General features: G+C 48.4%; 1 protein-coding gene across 2 annotated transcripts; it reads right to left on the reverse strand.

Annotated features, from left to right (window-relative positions):
- Positions 1 to 4,546: 4,546 nt before the first annotated feature.
- Positions 4,547 to 18,742, reverse strand: LOC109520800 (four and a half LIM domains protein 3-like). 2 transcript variants are annotated; one of them, XM_019878299.1, is made up of 6 exons: positions 18,724 to 18,742; positions 9,245 to 9,425; positions 8,128 to 8,302; positions 6,696 to 6,865; positions 6,426 to 6,612; positions 4,547 to 4,989 (listed from the first exon to the last, which is right to left on the reverse strand). In XM_019878299.1, the coding sequence occupies exons 2-6, from the start codon at positions 9,398 to 9,400 to the stop codon at positions 4,838 to 4,840; spliced, it is 840 nt and encodes a 279-aa protein (XP_019733858.1). In that variant the 5' UTR covers positions 9,401 to 9,425; positions 18,724 to 18,742; the 3' UTR covers positions 4,547 to 4,837. The 2 variants fall into 2 exon arrangements, with proteins under 2 accessions (XP_019733858.1, XP_019733856.1); XM_019878297.1 differs by lacking the exon at positions 18,724 to 18,742 and adding an exon at positions 11,531 to 11,628.
- Between the last annotated feature and the right edge of the window lie 335 nt (positions 18,743 to 19,077).

Raw genomic sequence — 19,077 nt, forward strand, 5'->3', positions numbered from 1 at the left:
CTCTCTCTCTCTCTCTCTCTCTCTCTCTCTCTATATATATATATATATACACACACACACACACACACACACACACACATATATATACATACACACACACACACACACACACACTCATCCACACACAGACGCTTTAATACTTTTTTTTACATAGAAAAGGGTGAAAAGAGATTTAATAGAAACAGTAAGAATCTCAGAATTTTGTGTTCAATCGTTCATCTAAGATGATTTGTTATTTTGCATACCATGTTTTTTTCATGAAGTGGTTATTAATCGTCGCAAGGATCAAAGGCTTACCACCTCATGAGCCCACGTTCGCCTTTCACGCTTCCACCTTGTTGCTGAATTATGAGACGTCCTACACTCATTTTTTCCCCTCTACACAAACAAAAAAAACAACTAAAAATAAACAGATAAAATGAAAAAAAAGAAATGTAAAAAAAACTCCAAAGCTAAAAATAAAAACCAATGTTATTTAAAATGACAAAACAAAATGAAAAAAAAACCAAACATTCAAACTAAACACCCAAATCCTAAAAAAAATCAAAACCAAAAATCTTTCAAAATAATGGACTGTATTTTCATTTAACATATTTCAGAATGATTCACAATGTCTTAAGAGGCATTTGTTAATTCTACACGGGACAGAACCCCCCACCCGCCCCCCACACCAAATTCAGAGATAGAGCAACAACCACACAAATACAAAACAAAATAAAGTAAGATAGATGCATACTCAGACCGTACATAAAAGTAACGCAGCAATAGGGAAATGCTTCAAACCTTTTGGGAGCAGCAGAGTGGCAGAATATTGAATCATTTTGGACACAACGATTCGGAATTTTTGAAAAGGCCGGCTTAAAAAAAGTGACACATGATGCAACCTCATGACAAAAATTCAACTTTTCTTTTTTTCTGTCGACTCAAACAACACTTGGCCCCAAATGTGGAAGCCAGAGAAGAAATGTTTACATCCTTTACATTCTTCTCTACTGACACGCGAGCATCTCAAGAGGCACAAACTGGTATTACAGGACAAGCTAAAAAAAAAAAGGTCCCTGGGAGAAATGTGATGAAAAAAAAACCCTACTCCCCACACAAAAAAGCAGATCATTAAGGGAAAAAAAACAAGTAAAAAGGTTCAGCAATCAGATAAAAAAAGTGGTTTCGTGCCATGTTTTTGTGTTTTTTATTTATGTGCATGCAACATGGCAGGGATGTGTCCAAGGACCGGCAACCCGAGGCCAAGGCCAAGGCCAAGGACTTGCCTCCGAGGCCAAGGCCAAGGCCAAGGCCAAGGACTTGGAAAATTTTCCGAGGCAAGGCCAAGGCCAAGGACTTGAAAAATTTTCCGAGGCCAAGGCCAAGGACCAAGGACTTGCTTTGAAATTGTGGCCTAGCAGAGGACATGTATAAAATAATGCTATCATACCACTTGGCAGGTGTTCATGATTTGCAACACCCCTCCATCATAACCCCTTGCACTCCCTTACGCTTGAATGATGTGATTTTATTCAAAGAGTAGAACAGTCAGGGTACGTGTTATTTATACTGGGAAAAAGAAATAAAATCATATGATATACATTTATGAATTAATGTTTTAGTGCAGTAGTTTCTTAATATGAAGTAAATCAACACTGAACAGGCATGACATGGCACGGAACACAAGTTGAGAAATGACTTTGCATAGAAGTCAATCACTGACTGCAGAAAAAGCGGTAATCTCTCAGTGATCATTTTACAGTTTACCTGCAGCGAGTCCCAGGGACTCACTGATCAGAAAAGTATGAGTCCCATTATGCATTGAGAGAGTCCCAAATTTCGAATTCCGAAATGGTCTACTTATTCAATTGCATATGATAATAACACAAACAACATATACATACAATTATAAACAAGTGCTGCAAAAATTTAAATAATTCAGGAGCAGGCCTGAGGATTTCGGAAATTCATGGTAACCGTTTTTCGGTTCCGTCGGATTACCCAATGGGAAACCACGATAACTAATGTTGGGTTCCGTAAACGCTCATCATGGGAACCCATTTTTCTATTTTGACTGATATTGATAATCAAGAATTCTGAAACTCAAAAGTATAATGTTTCAAGGGTAAATGTTTGAAAACTATGCATTAAGAATGAACATTACATCAGCAGCAGTGTACTCCAGGTTTATTCCAAAAAATAAATGGATCAAAAACTGGTGTACTCATGTGGAGGGCATCATCAGAGTATTTTTCCAATCTCACACTGCAAAGATTAATTGACTGGTAATCATTAATACAGGTAAGTGTTGATGTGGCTTGACATCCTCTTCCCAAGACGATGCATGTGTAATCTACGATCAATTTGACGAAAGAATTTAACACACGTCATCATTAGTTCTACCAACAGTTAACATTAGCATTACTACACCTTGTGACGAATGGTACCATGCTACAACCAGTAAATTATAGAATAACCAATACTGTTTCATTATATTTTTCACAGCGATTAGCCTACAAATCTAATGACCAACTTGCCTCGTAATCGTGCCTCTCGTCGTATCTCGCTCTCGTGTTTTCTGTGCATACATCCCAGGTGAGTTTAGTGATACGAACTTTGGACCATTCATACGAAAATCAGACTAGCATTCCCATTTCTTAAATGTCATAATTAGTAGACCTTGGTGAGTTTTTTTCGCCGCCATCTCAAACTTTCATCCGCGCGATTCCTCAGTTGTCGTACTTAAATAGCAACCCGCAAGCGCACGTAACGTCCGTCATCTGCTGCGTCCCCCCCAACACTGAAAACAAAACAAAACAAAACGAAAGTAAATTAGAAGAAACACACTCACATACCACACCACACCACAAACACACACAGGCGCAGTGAAATCGCGTTGATCACACAGTCAACTCGTGTGCGGTGACTTTTATAGTTAAACTATTTTTCAGTACCGTGAAAATGACGCCACGGAAACGAAACACTACCGGTAACGGTTGTTACTGTGAAATCCTCAGACTTGCCGTAGTTTTTTTTTTTGTTTGTTTGTTTTGACTGAGAAATGTCCTTGCGTCCCAAAAACGCACATTGTTTGGAACTGTGCGTCCTGTGGGTTAATTTTGCGTCTCGGACGCGGGACGCAGAGGTAACGAGATGGCTGATCTCGAAACATTCTCTGAGTACTACTATTATTACCACTCCCACTAATACTACATTAATTAATTTAATACCTTCAACTTAACAATGATAATAAAAATAATAAATCAACCATGATTTTAAACTATGTATTATCAATATTCATTATTCCAAACATGAGAAAGCATTCACCAAAAACATAACTGGAATCGAGCAAAAGGACTCCAAATCCCAACGGCCAAACCCGGAAGTGAAATGCCGGCATTATTGACTCCAGCTGTAACGCAAATTACTTGGTTCAAACAAACATTATAGTGCCACCGCACAAACGTGACGACTGTGCAAAAATAACTACATAAAAGACACGACTGTTGCAGAAAGACTTTACACACTATTTAAACTGCCGATCGCGAACGGAAGAAACCGTGATTGAAACTAACTGTGATTCCGCTCTTTATTCATTGGGCTAACTGTCGCCCGTCAGTGGCAGACCCGCCCCTTTGATCAGTGGCAGACCCGCCCCTTTTAAAGCGCCAGCTTAATCCATCTATGCGCGTCTTACTGGATGGAATTTCTTTGATTCCTTCGTGGTGGTTGCGTACCACTTTATACCTGCGGACAAGAGAGTCGAGGCTCAATTCCCTCAGTGTGTCCGAGGACTGGCAACCCGAGGCCAAGGCCAAGGCCAAGGACTTGACTCTCAAGGCCGAGGCCAAGGCCAAGGAATTGAATTCCAAGGCCAAGGCCAAGGACCAAGGACCGACCTTCGGTCCTCGAGCCGGTCCTCGAGGCCAAGGACCGGCTCGAGGAACACATCCCTGCAACATGGTGACATGAGCCTCTCTTGTCCAAAAAGTGCAAAATTAACCTTATTTACATTTCTCTACGGCGAGAACATAAGCCTGTCAGAAAGTAGTTTTTTTAAAAAACTGTTGATTGGATGTTGTAATAATTTTTGTGTCGTTATATACAGTGACCTAGTCAAGATGATCAAAGATAATGCATCGTGATCATCGTGTGCAAGACAGGGAAAAGTGACATTCAAAATGTAGTGAAAACATGATGATTATGGGCTCCCCTTGATCATTAGTCTTCCAACAAATAAATCACCTGTTTGGGGATCTGAACATGCCTGACAACTCACCATTTTCTTCTCTTATTTTGTTTGTTTGGTTTTTCTTTTGCCTACACCATTTTGAAGGATTTGGGGGGGGGGGGTGGAATTGGCCCTGACATGAAAACAGGACGCACAAAAAGAGCCAAAATGTGCTACGGCCAAAAGAAAAGCAGAAGTCGGCCACTTTGCTTTGAAGCAGCCATTTTGAGGAGAATTCCAGGGCACTAACACCGACTGCAATTGGTCCAAATGAGCCCCAGTTGGAAGCAGGCATCTTCAAAATACAGGTGAAGCTAAATGGGGAATGTTTTGGGGTCAAGGCCATCGAATGCACCGAGAGCACGGTGTCAACTTTTTGAAATCAATCGAGGATTCTCCATCAAGAAGGGACTGTCAAACTGCCCTCTCGTGTCCCTTCAAGAATGATGTCGTTCGGGATTATGTAACATGTGGTCGGGCACTAGGCCGTATCAAGGAGTTTGGTGGTGGTCCACTTTGGAAAAAGCGCCTTGGTTTTTGTGTGTTGTCACCTGGCTGGGTCTACACAAGCCTTTGGCTATGACGTGACTCGAGTGGTATGCAAGGGAGGGAGCGCGGGGGTCTTTAGAGGCCGTTGTGACAGTCGCGGCACAGGATGCGTTCGCCGTCGGGGAAGAAGCCGGCGCCCACCAGCGACACGGAGCACTGCGTGCAGGTGAAGCACGGCTGGTGCCACTGGCGCTCCTCGAACGAGATGTATTTGCCGCCGCCGAAACCTGGACAAAGAGGGGACACGACCGTCGAGGTCTTCGCTGCTCGACAAACCGCGGCGTCACAATGACGTCAGATCATGTTAGCGGTTGGTAAAACATTTGTGCCGCTGACGACAAGTGATGACTTAAAAAGCAGTTAGCCAGTCAGCGCTAAGTTAGCGAGATAGCAGAAGAGGATAAAACAACCAGCTGATGATCGCGAGTGACAACGTGCATAGCAGATAGAAAGTTGGCAGCTGAGAGCTAACCTTTGCTGCTCATAAAAATAAAAAATAAAATTTAAAAAAAAAGACCGAGGCGAACTCGTCCAGCCGGCTAGTTAGCGAGCTAGTGGCTAACATAAGTAGGCGATGACAACAAGTGATGATGCGCATCGCATTTAATTCAGTCAAGTGGCGGCTAATTAGTGAGCTTGTGGCTAAAATGAACACTCAACAAAACACCCGGAAAGATACTTGAAAGCCACATTTTTCCTTTTCATGTGTTTTCCGTCCATTCCCAAATGAAATTTGAAACATGGCACAATCATTTGCGCGGCGTGGAAACGGAGGTTCAACTTTCTGTGAAAGTTTCCACAGCGGCGTGCCGCACACCCGACTTGACACCAGAGGCAAAAGCCACCAGGGACTCTCCGGCCATTGGGAGCGACGCTTTTATTTCTGGAGGATTGTCCCACGAGGGATCCGCGTTGAAATCCCAAAGGAGGAGTTCCTGTCATGTCCATTGAAATGGGGCAGCCTTGGCTGAGGTTTGCTTTCTTAAAACGCAGCCTTCTCTTGCACTTGCGCCGCACCGACGGTTGTGAAGAGCAACAGCGAGAAGCGGCCGGAAAACTGGCAGACAACGTACTGTTGAGTGTTACCATACGGCGGCCTGAAATACCGATATGGGAAGACCGTCTTCTTCCTGTTTCGCAGCTATCCTGATCGATCTCGAGAATATTTCAGTCCAACCTTGTTTCGACGTCGACAACGTTTTCACCCGCTGTCGCGGCACACGCTCAACCGGAGACTCAGAGTAGGAACGCTACCGTTGTTTGTTCGTGTCTTATAAAATATTTTTTTTCTTCCCATGCACGCATTTGCACCATGTAAACATCAATGTTTCAACACGGATCAATGTTCCGGCCGTATGATACATCGCGGTTGGCGGCCATTTTATTGGAAATGGTTCCGACGAACTGCCGCTAGAAGGTACAGGTTGGCCCCGGAGGTACGTTGTCACAAAGTTCGAGTGATTTCCAGCATCCGCTCCCGCCAAGGTCTTGACGCATTTGCAAAACCGGGTAGAATGCGCCGCGAATGATTTCCCAAGACCGGTTCGATTGTTTGGAGTAGCATGCCAGTGAAGCGCGCGCATCTGTGAAGCTCCAGCGGTGGACCTCGCGCTCGTCCACCGACACGGGAGAGCGCCAAAGCGGGTCGTCGCGACGCTCTTGCCTGTGATGGGTTTGCTGCAGGCCTCGCACTTCTTGGCGTAGAGGCTTCCGAAGCACTTGAGGCAGTAGGGGCTGTCGTCGCGCGAGGTGAAGTGCTGGCCGGCCAGCTGCGTTTTACAGCCGCTGCACACGAAACACTCCTTGTGCCACGGCTCGTCCCGGTAGGTCACGCCGCCTTTGGCCAGGGTCTGAAAAGACGAGGACGCTCCGGTCAGTCGGCTCAAGCGTCTCCCCTCGTCCGGCGTCACGGAATCCCCGCCCCGTCACGAACCTTCTGACAGCGCGTGCAGCGCGGTGCAAACTTGTCCTCGTAACACGACACGCAGTAGTGCTCGTCCTTCTCGGGGATGAAGGACTTGGAGCCGATGGGCTGCTCGCAGGCGTGGCAGACGAAGCAGCCTTCGTGCCACGTGGAGCCAGCGTACTCCAGCTTCCTCGTACCTGAGGGCCCGTGGGGAAGATGCAACGTGTCCCAAAAAATTCAAGAAAACAATGCCGCGCGCTAACCTTGCCGGACCGCTTGAAATCATGTGCTAGAAGGGCCCAAAGGCGAGGAAAAGCCCTTTGGATTTATTGGAAATGAAAATACCGCAGGCCCCACACGCACTGCTGGAAACTGGCAGACGTCCGTACAGGATGGGATCGTGCAACCCACCCGCAGTTTGCCCCACCGAATCGTTTGTCTTCTCCCACTTTGGTACTTGTTTTTCTTTCTTTAAAAAAAATAAAATAAAAAAAATTTAGGATACTTGGTGGTTTGCTCTGCGATGACGCAACGGTTTTGAGGTCGCACCGACTTTTTCTTCCCCGTCCGTGGAAAACTCACATGCGTGACAGGATTACACGATTGGAAAAAATCACAAAAACAAAGCATTCCTCCGTTTGGCAAGCACCACTGAAGTTACACGTGGACATGCAGGGGTGAGCAAAGTGTGGCCCGCGGGCCCCGCAGGGTCAGCTCGGTCCTTCAATGCGGCCCACCGAGCATCGTCACCGGCAACATTTTGGGAAGAGTTGTTGCATTAACGTCGCCACTATTTCCCCTTCAATTGTTTTCTGAAATGCGTCCCGGGCGTGTGGGAGCACGTAAGGCCGCTCCGCGGGGATGGCACTATCGACAGGGACACATCGTGTCAATGAACAAGTCAGGGGGAGCCTTATTTGGAAGGTTTCCCGGCTGTTTTTTTTTTTCGACACCTCAGATGAAGGCTTAAGTGACACCCGAAACGTTCACCTCGGTCAGAGTTGTTTTTCTTCAGAAAAACAAGATCATTTTCCGATGAGGGAAATGTTCGACCTATTTCAACTTCGAAGACAAGCCGAAGGTCGTAGCGCAAGTCATCGCCATGCTTTTCTACAATTTCAAAACCTCAGCTTCTGCGTCAGTCAAGCGAGAGTCGCCTTCCGAAATGTAAAAGGCAAGCAATGAAATGACATCGCGTACACATACACAAAGGGTGTGACCAAACACTGTTTTTCATCATTCTTGTTCTCGCTCGATGTCGTTCGGCTGCCAGATATCACCGTCGTACGAGTGCCCGATAGCGGGGAACTTTTGCATTCGTTCTGAACACGCACGGTGCCAACTGTGGTTCTTTCGCCAATAAAAAGTACAGCAACTTTCACGAGCGCAGGCTAGTGATCGATATTTTGTTCAGAGAAGTCTCAAAAGAGCAAATGGGCAGCGGCGGACGCTGGCTCGCCTGGCATGACGATCTTGTCGCAGGCGACGCACTTGGACGAGAACTCGTTGCAGTAGCAGTCGTTGCAGAGCAGCGCGTCCTCCTGGTTGGTGAAGGGCTCGTCCGCCAACGAGCGGTCGCAGCGGAAACAGCGGAAGCAGTGCTCATGGTAGTGCCGGTCCTCGTAGAAGAGTTCCTGGGGGAGCGGAGGGGAAGCGGGGGGCAAACAAGAACGTGGAAATGGAAGACTTCCATGAAAGGGATTCCAAGTGAATCAGTCGTGACAAAGGTCAATCCAAATTCGCGGCTAACCGGCGGCCTTCCACAACAAGAGCACGGATCACGATCGGCTAGATCGGAGGTATCGCCGCGCACTAAGGTCCGATCCATCGCGCGGTCACTCCGAGCTGCTCCCGTGGCGCCTTAGCGTACAACTTCAGCTTTCCTGCTGCTGTTTGGAACTCGCGAAGATTCACGGCCGCAGCGCTCACTATTTGGCAAGTGCGTGTTTACATCTAAGATCAAATTTGCTACAGTGGAAAACCCCCTGTTGCGAAAAGTTTTTTGCTGCAAACGCGATTTCGTTGTAGAGGAGTTTCACTGTCGCTTCACTGGGCACCCAAACAGATGGACTCAAAACGCGGACCCAAATGAATCGGTCAACAACGCTTTGCAGGATGGTCAAAAGGACACTTTTTTGCTGCCGCTGCTTGAAACGAGGTTCAGGGAGGAGCACTGGGTCGACTTACGATTCCATTGATTGGGGGGCTGGGGGGGGGGGGTTAACGGGAGGGCAATCATGGACATGGTTTTCAAGACCTCGGTTTGTAAGGTCTTGGTTGGGCTTGCTCACATTCGCCACAGTTAGGGGACAAAATGTGTAACATTTTGGTTGAATGATTTTTTTGATGTCCGACATGATTAAAAAAAAAAAAAAAAGAATTTGAAAACAACAAACACTGGCCAAAAGCATAGCACTAGCCATGACGTCTGCAAGCTTGACACTCCAATCAATTCACATGGCACGCGATGAGTTCACAGAGCGACCACATGACACGCGGAGACTTCGTAACCGCGACGGGTCAAACTTTGCTTCCTTCCGTCATCAAAACAAAGCGAGTTTGATTCCGACACTCACGCGGGCGTCGTGGCCGATCAGCTCCTTGCACTCGTCGCACGTGTTGGAGAAGAGGCTGTCGTAGCACGGGATGCAGTAGGGGCTGTCGTCCGACTGGATGTACTTGCGGCCGTACAGGGACTCTTTGCAGTTGTCGCAGTCGAAGCGGTCGGCCATGGCGGCGCTTGCCCGGGTTGTCGGCCTGAATGAGGGGCGAGAGGAAATCGCGCTCAGAGGTGCCGACGACACTTGAGGACATGGTGTCAGAGAGAGAAGTGGGAGGAGGGTCGAAGACGGAGGCCAGCGACGTTGCCGAGTATTCGAGATGCGACCGCTCTTCGAGGAAATCGCAGCTGAGGAGTCCACGCCGGATGACGAGCGGGGTCCGCTCGCAGCATCGCAGCGGCTAAAACGCGGCTCGGGACCAACAATTTATTTTTTGGCAGCCATTCCCGCGGGGGGCGTTCATCCGAGATGGAAAGTCAAATATTGGATGCCGCCGCGGTATGTGGGGCGGCGTGATGTCGCTGCGCTTTTCTTTTTCCTGAAAGTGTTTCAACATTGATTAGTCTGCCATAAATGCGATGACATCAACTGGAAATTCACCGTTTCCAAGAACTTGGGCTGGATTTCGTCTCCGTGCCCGATTGTGATTTAAGACTGCATTTTTGTGGTTTGCATCCAAAACGAAGAAGCACTTTTGTTCCTAAAAGGTAGACTTGCATGAACAGTAAGCCACGATCACGCGAGGAACTGTGTTTTTTTTTTTTTCGACTAATTGGGCCACGCAGAAACTATTGCTAAGAAATGTTTTGATTTGACTTCCCCCTTTTATAAATCGAGATTCAAATAAAATGTATTGCTTGGGAAAAAAACAAAACTATTGTTCCCAAACAAATGTTTACCAACAGTCCTCAGAGATTAAATGCAAATGTACTGGACTAAAAAATGAAATAGAATGGAAGTAAACTTCAAATTTCACGTAGTTTGAGTAAAAAAAAAAAAGTACTGTACATGGAAGCACAAAAAAAAAGTACTGAGGCCAAAATGTCATTTACAGGGTGAGAAAAAAAAACTTGAAATCGTTCCAAACATCATGTTTGATTGTATTTCATGGAAATCTTGTCGACTTTGTATTTCATTCTGTGATTTTCCTTTTGCGTGCCACTCCAGGGACCGCCCGTTGGGACAATTTCAAGCACGTTCGAGTACGCTGCGCCATTCCTGCAACACTTTAGACTGTAGAGATGATTTCCCACAAATGAAAACACTTCCCGGCATCTTCATTTGTTTCCTCAAGAATGATAAGACAAGATGTTGAAATCAGCTTGTGATGCGGGGGGCGGGCCTGTCCTGCTTTGTGTCACCAGAACGACACGGGGAAGAAGCCGTTATTTGTGCTCGAGCATCTGAGGAAAAAGCAAGTTGGCCAAAGCAAAACAAAACAAAACAGTCAAAGCGTGGCTTGCATTTTCACTCGTGGAGCCACCGCGATGTGTATGTGGCACGTGCAGTCAAAGACAAATATTGCAGGACCCTCTCGAGAATCCTTCAGCTTTCCCCTTTTGCCACCGAGGGCGAAGATACGGTCGAGTGTGTGCGCAGTGGTTTCGTTTTTGTAAGACTCAGCCACGCCCGTTGCGGTCAAGATGATCTCCCTGTTGATACAACAGCCTGACAGATGCTTTGTCTAGTTTTTGTAAAACACTTTTTGGGTGAGGGGGAGGTGCGGGGGCAGGGTTGATTGTTTTGACTCAATCGTAGAGAATGAGGAAGGAGCAGCCAGTCCCCCCGCCCCCCACACCTTTCCTGCGGAGAGCAAACACATTTGGAATCAAATGGAGCGGCAAAAAGAGTTTGGGCTGCCGGGGATTAACGGGCTCGCCAGTTGGGACCAGACCGGAGCGGACGGGGCCCGGCGATGGCATACAGACAGTCTGCTGCGATCGGCCCTGAACTTTCCCCGGCCCGCCAACTGGGAAGGGACGGCGCGCCGATGGGTCGACTCCTCCGGCCTTGACATTCCTCGATCTCGCAGACGGATATTTGAAAACAAATAAAAACGCGGAAAAAGCCGGCGAGTCGCAAAAGGTTCACGGCTAAGTTAAAGAGTCGCGAGGAAGGAAAAAAACCACGCCGAGGCCTTTAGCTTTTCCAGAAGCCGCAGCGGCGAGGCCAAAGTGCAATGGGCGCCGAAGGGAAAAGGCCACAGACTCAAAACACGGCGCATGGGTGCGCCGGACCGTTTTCATGATGAGAGACCTCGCGTAAACACAGCAAGGCCGTGAAAGAGCCGGACGCTATTACCTGCGCCGACGTCATACGATGACTGGAGCGCCACGATCGCCACCTCAATGCATGGCAGAAATCAATGGAGCCACCCAAAATACCGCACGGGGTCAAAACGCGACAGGGTGGGCCCCCGCACGGGCACAGCTTCTCTCGCCAGCGACTTGCGAGAGCCTCCACCTTGCACAATACGAGTGAACGGAACGACATTCCCCGCGCCAATCATTCCAAGGCAGGCTGGAGCATGTGCGCGGGCAAATTCGACGTGTCATGCCATCAATGTCACGCAATCGCGCCTTGTCAGTTCCTCGTAACGGACAGCACCTCGTCTAATCCAAACCAACACCACAAATGACTGGCAATGAGCCGCGGCGGTCCAATCAATTCACGGCACGTTCGGTCTTGCAGCGGCACCTGCTTGCGCCAAACGTTGACGAGAAATACATTCCGTGAGCGCTCAAGCGCCGATTCCCTAGCGGCCATTTTGTGGATGGTTCACTCCGCTTTGGACGGGAAAACTGCAGCGCCGCAAGCAAACAACTGCTTCGTAGGGCCGAACCCGTCACCCGATTGCGATCCGCATCGTCACGGCCGAGTCGTAGAATGCCATCGCCAAAGGTTCGCCAAAGGTTGCGGCAAAGAAAGCAGCTTCATTCCGGTCGGTCGCCAGCCTTGATTTCGCTCTGTTTTGAAATGCCAATTTCATCGATTTATGGCTTTCGTCGTCACGACTTGAGAAGAGCGGTCCAAATGTTCATTTCCATTGTTTCAGGAAGGCGGTCAGGCCACCAATTTGTTTGCAATCTTCTCCTTTCGAACGTACCGACTGACTGACTTGACGTCACATGCATTTGCTTGAATTTTATGACTTTGTCAGAGTGAACGCGGAAGAGACCGCAAGTCCGAGCGGAGAGTGAGCCAACAACTCTTGGAAGTTTCTTTGAAATGGACTCTCAGAGAAGTCGTGGTTCATTCACCCGTCGCCTTGCAAACCAAACGTTTACGTTGCGCAAATCCGTCCATTTTCTGATCCGCTTTTTCCTCACAAGGGGTCGCGCCGGAGCCTCTCCCGGCCGCCTTCGGGCAGTAGGTGGGGCGGGGTAGGCCCTCAACCGGTTGCCGGCCCATCGCAGGGGCTCACAAAGACAAGCTTTGCCTTTTGATGACCGAGCTGCTTCCAAAGACTTTCAATCGCCTCCGAGTGCCGGGATATTTTGGCAGTCGACAGACTCGCAACGGACCCCTTCAAAGAGCAAAACGTTACAAAGGAGGAAATCTCAGTGGGAGGAAAGCGAAACCCAAGACGGGCACAGTCGGAGGTCAATCGAGGCGGGGCCTCCATCGCATCTGAATGAGAAGGAAGAGAAAAGAAGGCTGCGTGTCCTCAGACTGACCAAATGGCTGCCGGGAACGTCGGGCCACTACCGACGTCCGAAAGTTGGTCCAAGGCAGTTTTGGCAAAGGCGTGCCGTGCCGCCTGCCTTCATCGTCCCCTCATTGGACTGAACGCACCGAGGTAGTCATGAGACCACGCGCAAATGAGACATGAGGGCAAGATTATTCACTGATGAGTTTTGGGGGTGAATGGTCGGAATGGTCAGCGGGCCGCGCAATTGGACAATTTCCTAATCCATCTCAGATCAATTTCAGACCCCCCCATGCAGATTTTTTTCACATTTTCTTGACTGATAAATATGCCCACCAAATTTCGGGTTTGGGAAACTGGTGTTGAAGTGTCTTAGTTTTATATATTTGTTGATTAGAACTATCTATATCTATATCTATCTATATATTTTTATATATATTGCATTTTCAGAAAGAGGAAAACATGAAGATTCACACGTGGTGATTTCTGTTTTCATTTCATACTTGCTGGTGAACAGGCACTCCAGAGACCCAATTATACGATGAAAAAGGGCATTTTGGCTTCAAACGGCTTGAAACAAAACCTCTAGAACAGGGGTCCCCAACCTTTTTTGCCCCACGGACCGGTTTATGTCAGACAATATTTTCAGGGACCGGCATTTAAGGTGTGGCGGAAATAATACAACAAAATAATATGGTATGAGCTGCATGAAAACTGTGGTGTTTTCGAAATATAATAATAAACACAAGGAGCGTCTAATCTGGCCGCAACACTCCAATCGCTATGGCAATGTTTAATGCCTTCAAAATACGATACAACGCAAATTCAAAGTGCATGAAAATGACGACTCACCACAGCACCGAGCTTGATTTTCTGCAACCAGACGGTCCCATCTCGGGGTAATAGGAGAGACAATGACACCGCAAGTGTGTGGTTTATGTCCAGTCTACTTCGTAATTTTGTTTTCGTCGCCGTTGCTGCATAATCCCCCCGCCTCACACAGGTAGGATGTCGGAAATAGCAAAAGTGCTATTGTGGCGATCTCAGAGTATTCAGACATAACTTTACTCCAGACACCCAATTATACGATTAAAAAGGGCATTTTGGCTTCAAACGACTTGAAACAAAACGTCCAGAAGACAAAGAGCGTAGCGCTAATTTAGTTCTACTCGCAAGCAGTCCAGTTGTGAAAATCCGGCTTGGCCCAAGACCCTTGACGACACGCTCGCAGCGACCAGGCTGTTGTCTCAATTTCAAACAACAATCACGCCGGCTCCAAATCATCCCGTTCCTGTCACACCGCCATGAAGGATGCTTGAGGATCTGTGGAATGAGCACGAATATATTTTTACACCGGCTACATTTTTGGCCTACATTTGTCTTCCTTTGAGCAAAAAAAAAAAATTGCTGCCATGCATTTGGTGCCTGACATCTGGTTTGCATTGGAGAAACTATGCAGAGGACTCCTGTGTGTCTCCCACTTTTTGGGAGAGTCAGTGCCTGGAGAATGCAAGGTTGCCTTTTTCTTCTCTCCTTTCTTTCCTGGTACTGTATATGTCGAAGTGGCGAGAGAATGAGCGGGCGCAGGGCAAGAAAAGACGTCGGAGATCTGCAAAACAGACCTCGGGGCTGTTTTGCACGGCTCGCGAGCTGGTCCACTGGACGTACTTTGGGAGGGTAAACAAATCGCTTCCCAACGGCGTCGGACGGCGTAAAGCTGTCAGGCCAAAATATGCTAGCACGGAGCTGAAATGGAAAAATGGGAGTCAGAGTCTCATTTCACTCGCGCTTGCCATTAGAATCAGAGCAAGTTGGTTTTCATTTCTCGTTCTCTCAATCTGAGGATCCCGTTTCTTCCCAGAGATGCTCGAAGTGCACCAAAACTCTTTCGACAGCGGGTGAACATCCAGAGCAACAGGGGGTGCCACGGTTTCCCGTGACCGTTTGGGGTTTCGAGGTGACCGAGCGACGGCAAAAGTGGAGGAAGCGCGTGCAAGGCAGGTTCGACAACACAAAAAAGGCCAAAGAAAACGTACGGCGGCACAATCGGAAAGCTCCGCGTTGCACAAGGTGGGAGCTTCAGAACGCCCGCGGCTGATGCGGCAGGTGACAAAACAGCATTCATCTCACCAAAGCGCTTCTATGATTGCTCTGCTCAGTTCATCTTGATTTTCTTTTTTTTTTTTTTTTGGTACCCTCCATACGTGTGCATTTCGGGCGCGAGCCGGTGTGCTTGGAGCTTTCCTCTCGGGCTTCAGCTTGAAAGGTGCCTTCCGTAATTTCTGGAGTGTCACGGTGGAAGCTCCATCTCCAATCCAAACAACATTTTGCAAGTCTTCCCATTTGTTCCCACGCCCATCTTAACCCTTTGCGGCGGGCAGCGACACAAAAGTTGCTTTTTCCTCCATGAACGAATGCACTACCAAAGACAACAACAACAACAACAAAAAAAAGGAAAAACAAAAACCACACAACTGTGACAAGTGTGAGCAGGCGCCTTGTCACGGTCAACTTGTCGGGCACTGAGCACGTAAAAGACCGCCTGATCTTTTTGTGGACGTTGGTCTGGCCCGCACTGAAGGGCAAAACTTGTTGTGGAGCGTTTGGATTTCAAAGAAAGCTTTTGTGACACCAGACATGGGTCTTTTCTCACACACCTGGTATTTTCCCTCTCTTCTGGCGCCTGGCTGACCCACATTTCGAAGAAGCTAGCAAAAGACGCACCGCACGGATCCTAAAGGGTGAGCTCAGTCTCTCCATTTCCCGCTAACCTCAGTCAAGTCACTTGGCAAAATGCGCAAGCGGCGGGATGACTCTCTTCAAGTGCACGCAGGCCCCTTCTCGCAGGCGCGTCACCGCGGCAACGTACAAACACATCTTCGCGCCGCACCGTCATCAACTCCTTGGCCCGCGACGTCGGCCGCTCGGTTCACAGCGAGGGCGCTCGGCCCGCCGTTTTATGCGGGATGCCGCGGCCACGCGCAACCGCAACGGCCGTTCCCAGGAAGAAGAAAAAAAAAAAAAAAACAAATGTTTGCAAACACACGCGTCCACCCCTGATGCATATTCAGGGAATCGGGTCAAACGGGAGAGGCGGTGACGTGTCCGTCGAGCGATGCGGGCTTGCTCAACCCGATGCATTTTTGTGCAGTTAAGAAGGATAAAATCACAAGCTTTCGCGGTGACCGGGCGGAAAATGTCAACGTAGAAACATGTCCACAGAATAATGACCTCCAAGCGGTGACTGCCTTTTGGCGAAACTCCCTTTGGTGTGCAATAGATCGCAGCCGATTTAATCAGCCCTTTTGTTTGGGTCTCCGGACGAGCGAGTGCCGAGGTGCCGACTTTGTCGACTTTTGCCAAACAATCCATCGGCCCCTTATCTTCCCCATGTCACGCGCATTTTCTTTTCATGCAAGCATGGAAAACACCATTCGTCTTCCACGCCAAACTCATTCCAAGTGATAAAATGCAAAAAGTCTCTGCTGCCGCCACCGTTGCTAAAAGTGGGAAGACGCCGTCTTAAAAAACACGCACGAGCGCACACACAAGCAAAACAAAACAAAAGCAAACAGGTGCTTTGGTGAAGCCCCATAATAGCAGCAGTTGAAGACAGGCCTCTTGTCTTTGTTTGATCGATTCACTCCCAAAGTTTGAAACTGAAGAGGTCTTTCATAGATGAGGTAAATATGATGATGTTCATCAAGTTACCCATTCTTAAATTCATTGATTTTTTTTCCTTTCATTTATTCTGCCCATTTAGGTCGGATACAGTGACTTTTTGGATGTCATTTTACACACATTGGAATACAATTGTCAGTACTGTCAATTTGCCATTTCCTTCGAAGAACTATCCACCCCTCTCTCTCTCTCTCGCTCCAAGAAAAGACGACTCCGTATGGAGCCAGAAACATTTCAAAGAAGAACGATGCGACTCAAGGCACTCCCAAAATCAAAAAAAGAGTTTTCTGGTTGCAAGCACTTTTTGTGACGCTCCTAACATATATCCATCCGTTATCGGAACCGCTTTGTCCACAAGGGGGTCGCGGGCAGCAGGTGGGGCACACCCTGAATTGGTGGCCAGCCAATCGCGGGGCACGCACATCGTCGAACAACCAGTCGCGCTCACAAGAGAGACAGAGAGACAGAGAGAGATGCAAAATCTTTGCATCAGTCCGTTTATCTTACAATACAACATGGCATAGACAGGCTACCAAACAGCATCTGTGTCGTGATGTTATAAGCTGGGGGTCGGCAACCCGTGGCTCTTTATCGCCGCCCTAGTGGCTCCGTGGAGCTTTTTTAAAAATGTTTGAAAATGGAAAAAGATGGGGGAAGACTACTTATTATTTGATAATGGACGTCCTTAAAAGACTCCAGCGGTCTTGATCATCGAAATGCTCGGTAAACTCAACTCAACTGGATTGATAGCGTATGGGCCCGATGTGGCCGAGCAGGGTTGTAGCGCGTCGCTATCTGGACCCTCACGCCTCTTTGCTGTGAAACAGATTCCAAAGCGAAAAAAGGTCAAAATCACACCCACCGACGCGCAAGAGGCCTCGGTTAAAACACTCGCCTGACTAATCACCATGCGGCCATTGGTCATCATCATGCATGACTTGTCATTTCGGTTCATTTCGCCTCAATTTGTTCTCTGGCGTTAATTAAAGCACAAACTGTTTCCACTCACCGTGCAAAAGGGATGAGGTGCGGGTGGTGTTGGAGTGGCGGGGAAGGGGAGGGGGGGAATACTTCCACGGTGAAGTCATGCCGCTTGTGTCATAGACCCTCTCTCGCTTCGCTTTGCTCACCGTCTGGCCTCTATTTAACTCATTGAGCTCACTTCCACGGTCAACGTTGGAAGTGGTTCTTTTCCTTTTTTTTTGGGGGGGGGGTGGCGAAGCTGGGATGTCTTGGCCCATTAAAAGCAGGGCGAGAGGGGGGCTGGGGGCAGAATTGCTAACGTATGAAACAAAGACGTTGAGGTGAAAACAATTCGGTGATGTTTGCCAGACCCATGAGAGGAATGCGGATCGCAGTTTTTTTTTTGTTTTTTTTTCTCCCGCGGCATTGCTGAAGACAAACCCACAAACCAAATATTTAAAGAGACTCTCGCAAAAAAGATAACTGGAACGTGACTAAAAGATGTGACACTTGATTCTTGTTGGATTTAGACTCCTTCCACTGTAGTGGTCTGGGTTGCTGTTCTGGCCCGCTGCCCGAAAGGGACTCGCTCTGCCAAGATGCTCGTTGAAATGGGAACGCGCCGTCTCGATTGAGACCGCTTCATTTGGTCTCCCCACTCATTAAGCCTCAAACGGCTTTTTGAAAACCTTCAAGTCCGTGCAAAGCGAAAAGAAATAGCTTCTAAAATTGACAGGCCACACATTCTGTCAACAAGTGTGCCGAATCGGAATGATTCCAAAATTGGGCAAGCGGATGATAGGAGGCTTCAAATCATCGTCGAAAATTCAAGCCTCTGATCTTCAAGGCTGCGCGGGGGCGTGTCCTCTGAATGCGCGAAACCACGCCGGAAAGTCGATGCCACTTTGCCTAGCGTCATTCTTACGCGACGTGCACATCAGCTCCGTTGCGAGCATTTCTGGCGGCGCGAGCCAATCGAAATCAAGGCGGTTTGCACGGTGGGGTGCAGATGCGTGGGGGAAGCGGCGAAGATCCGCTCGTTTCGTCTATTCGCCAAAGTGAAATCAATTGAACTCGCGGCAGCCAATCGGGCTTTGGGGGCCATGTAATAACGACAATGGCATCGGATGAGACCCATCCTAAGCTAACGTCGCCTCCCTGGGTCGCCTTCAGCCCCCCCCCCCCCGTGCTGCACCGGTACCTTGCACCCAAGACGGAGCACGGGTCACCACCCGGCTTGGCGCGAAGGAGCCGAGGTGATTGCGTTTCTCTCCTTTCATCGAGCGTTCCGGTGTTTGCGCATCTGTGCCTTTGTGGCTTGGACAAACAGAATTTAGCAACGAGCGGTTTGCGGCCCACCGGAGGGCCTGTGGAAAACGAGTCATTACTTTCAGAGAAATGTGGTGACAGCTGCGAAGCGGGCAAGCCTTCTCCCGCGTCGTTTACTCAGCGAGCAACGCCTTCTCCATGATTCAAAGGTTTCACTGAGTCTGCAGAAATTCCCCCCTCCCTCTCATCCCCCCCCCCCCCACCCGACCCCCCAGGTAGAAGCCGG

This window comes from Hippocampus comes, unplaced genomic scaffold, assembly GCF_001891065.2.
Source record: "Hippocampus comes isolate QL1 unplaced genomic scaffold, H_comes_QL1_v1.1 scaffold470, whole genome shotgun sequence".
NCBI classification, from domain to species: Eukaryota; Metazoa; Chordata; class Actinopteri; order Syngnathiformes; family Syngnathidae; genus Hippocampus; species Hippocampus comes.

What these genes read in the sequence shown, in the direction of transcription:
- LOC109520800 (XM_019878299.1), bottom strand. Translation starts at nt 9,400, where the DNA reads ATGGCCGACCGCTTCGACTGCGACAACTGCAAAGAGTCCCTGTACGGC. An exon ending in CGACAAGATCGTCATGCCAG is followed by an intron (nt 6,866 to 8,127) that starts GCGAGCCAGCGT and finishes ACGGGCCCTCAG; the next exon opens with GTACGAGGAAGCTGGAGTAC. An exon ending in CTGCAGCAAACCCATCACAG is followed by an intron (nt 4,990 to 6,425) that starts GCAAGAGCGTCG and finishes CTCTTTGTCCAG; the next exon opens with GTTTCGGCGGCGGCAAATAC.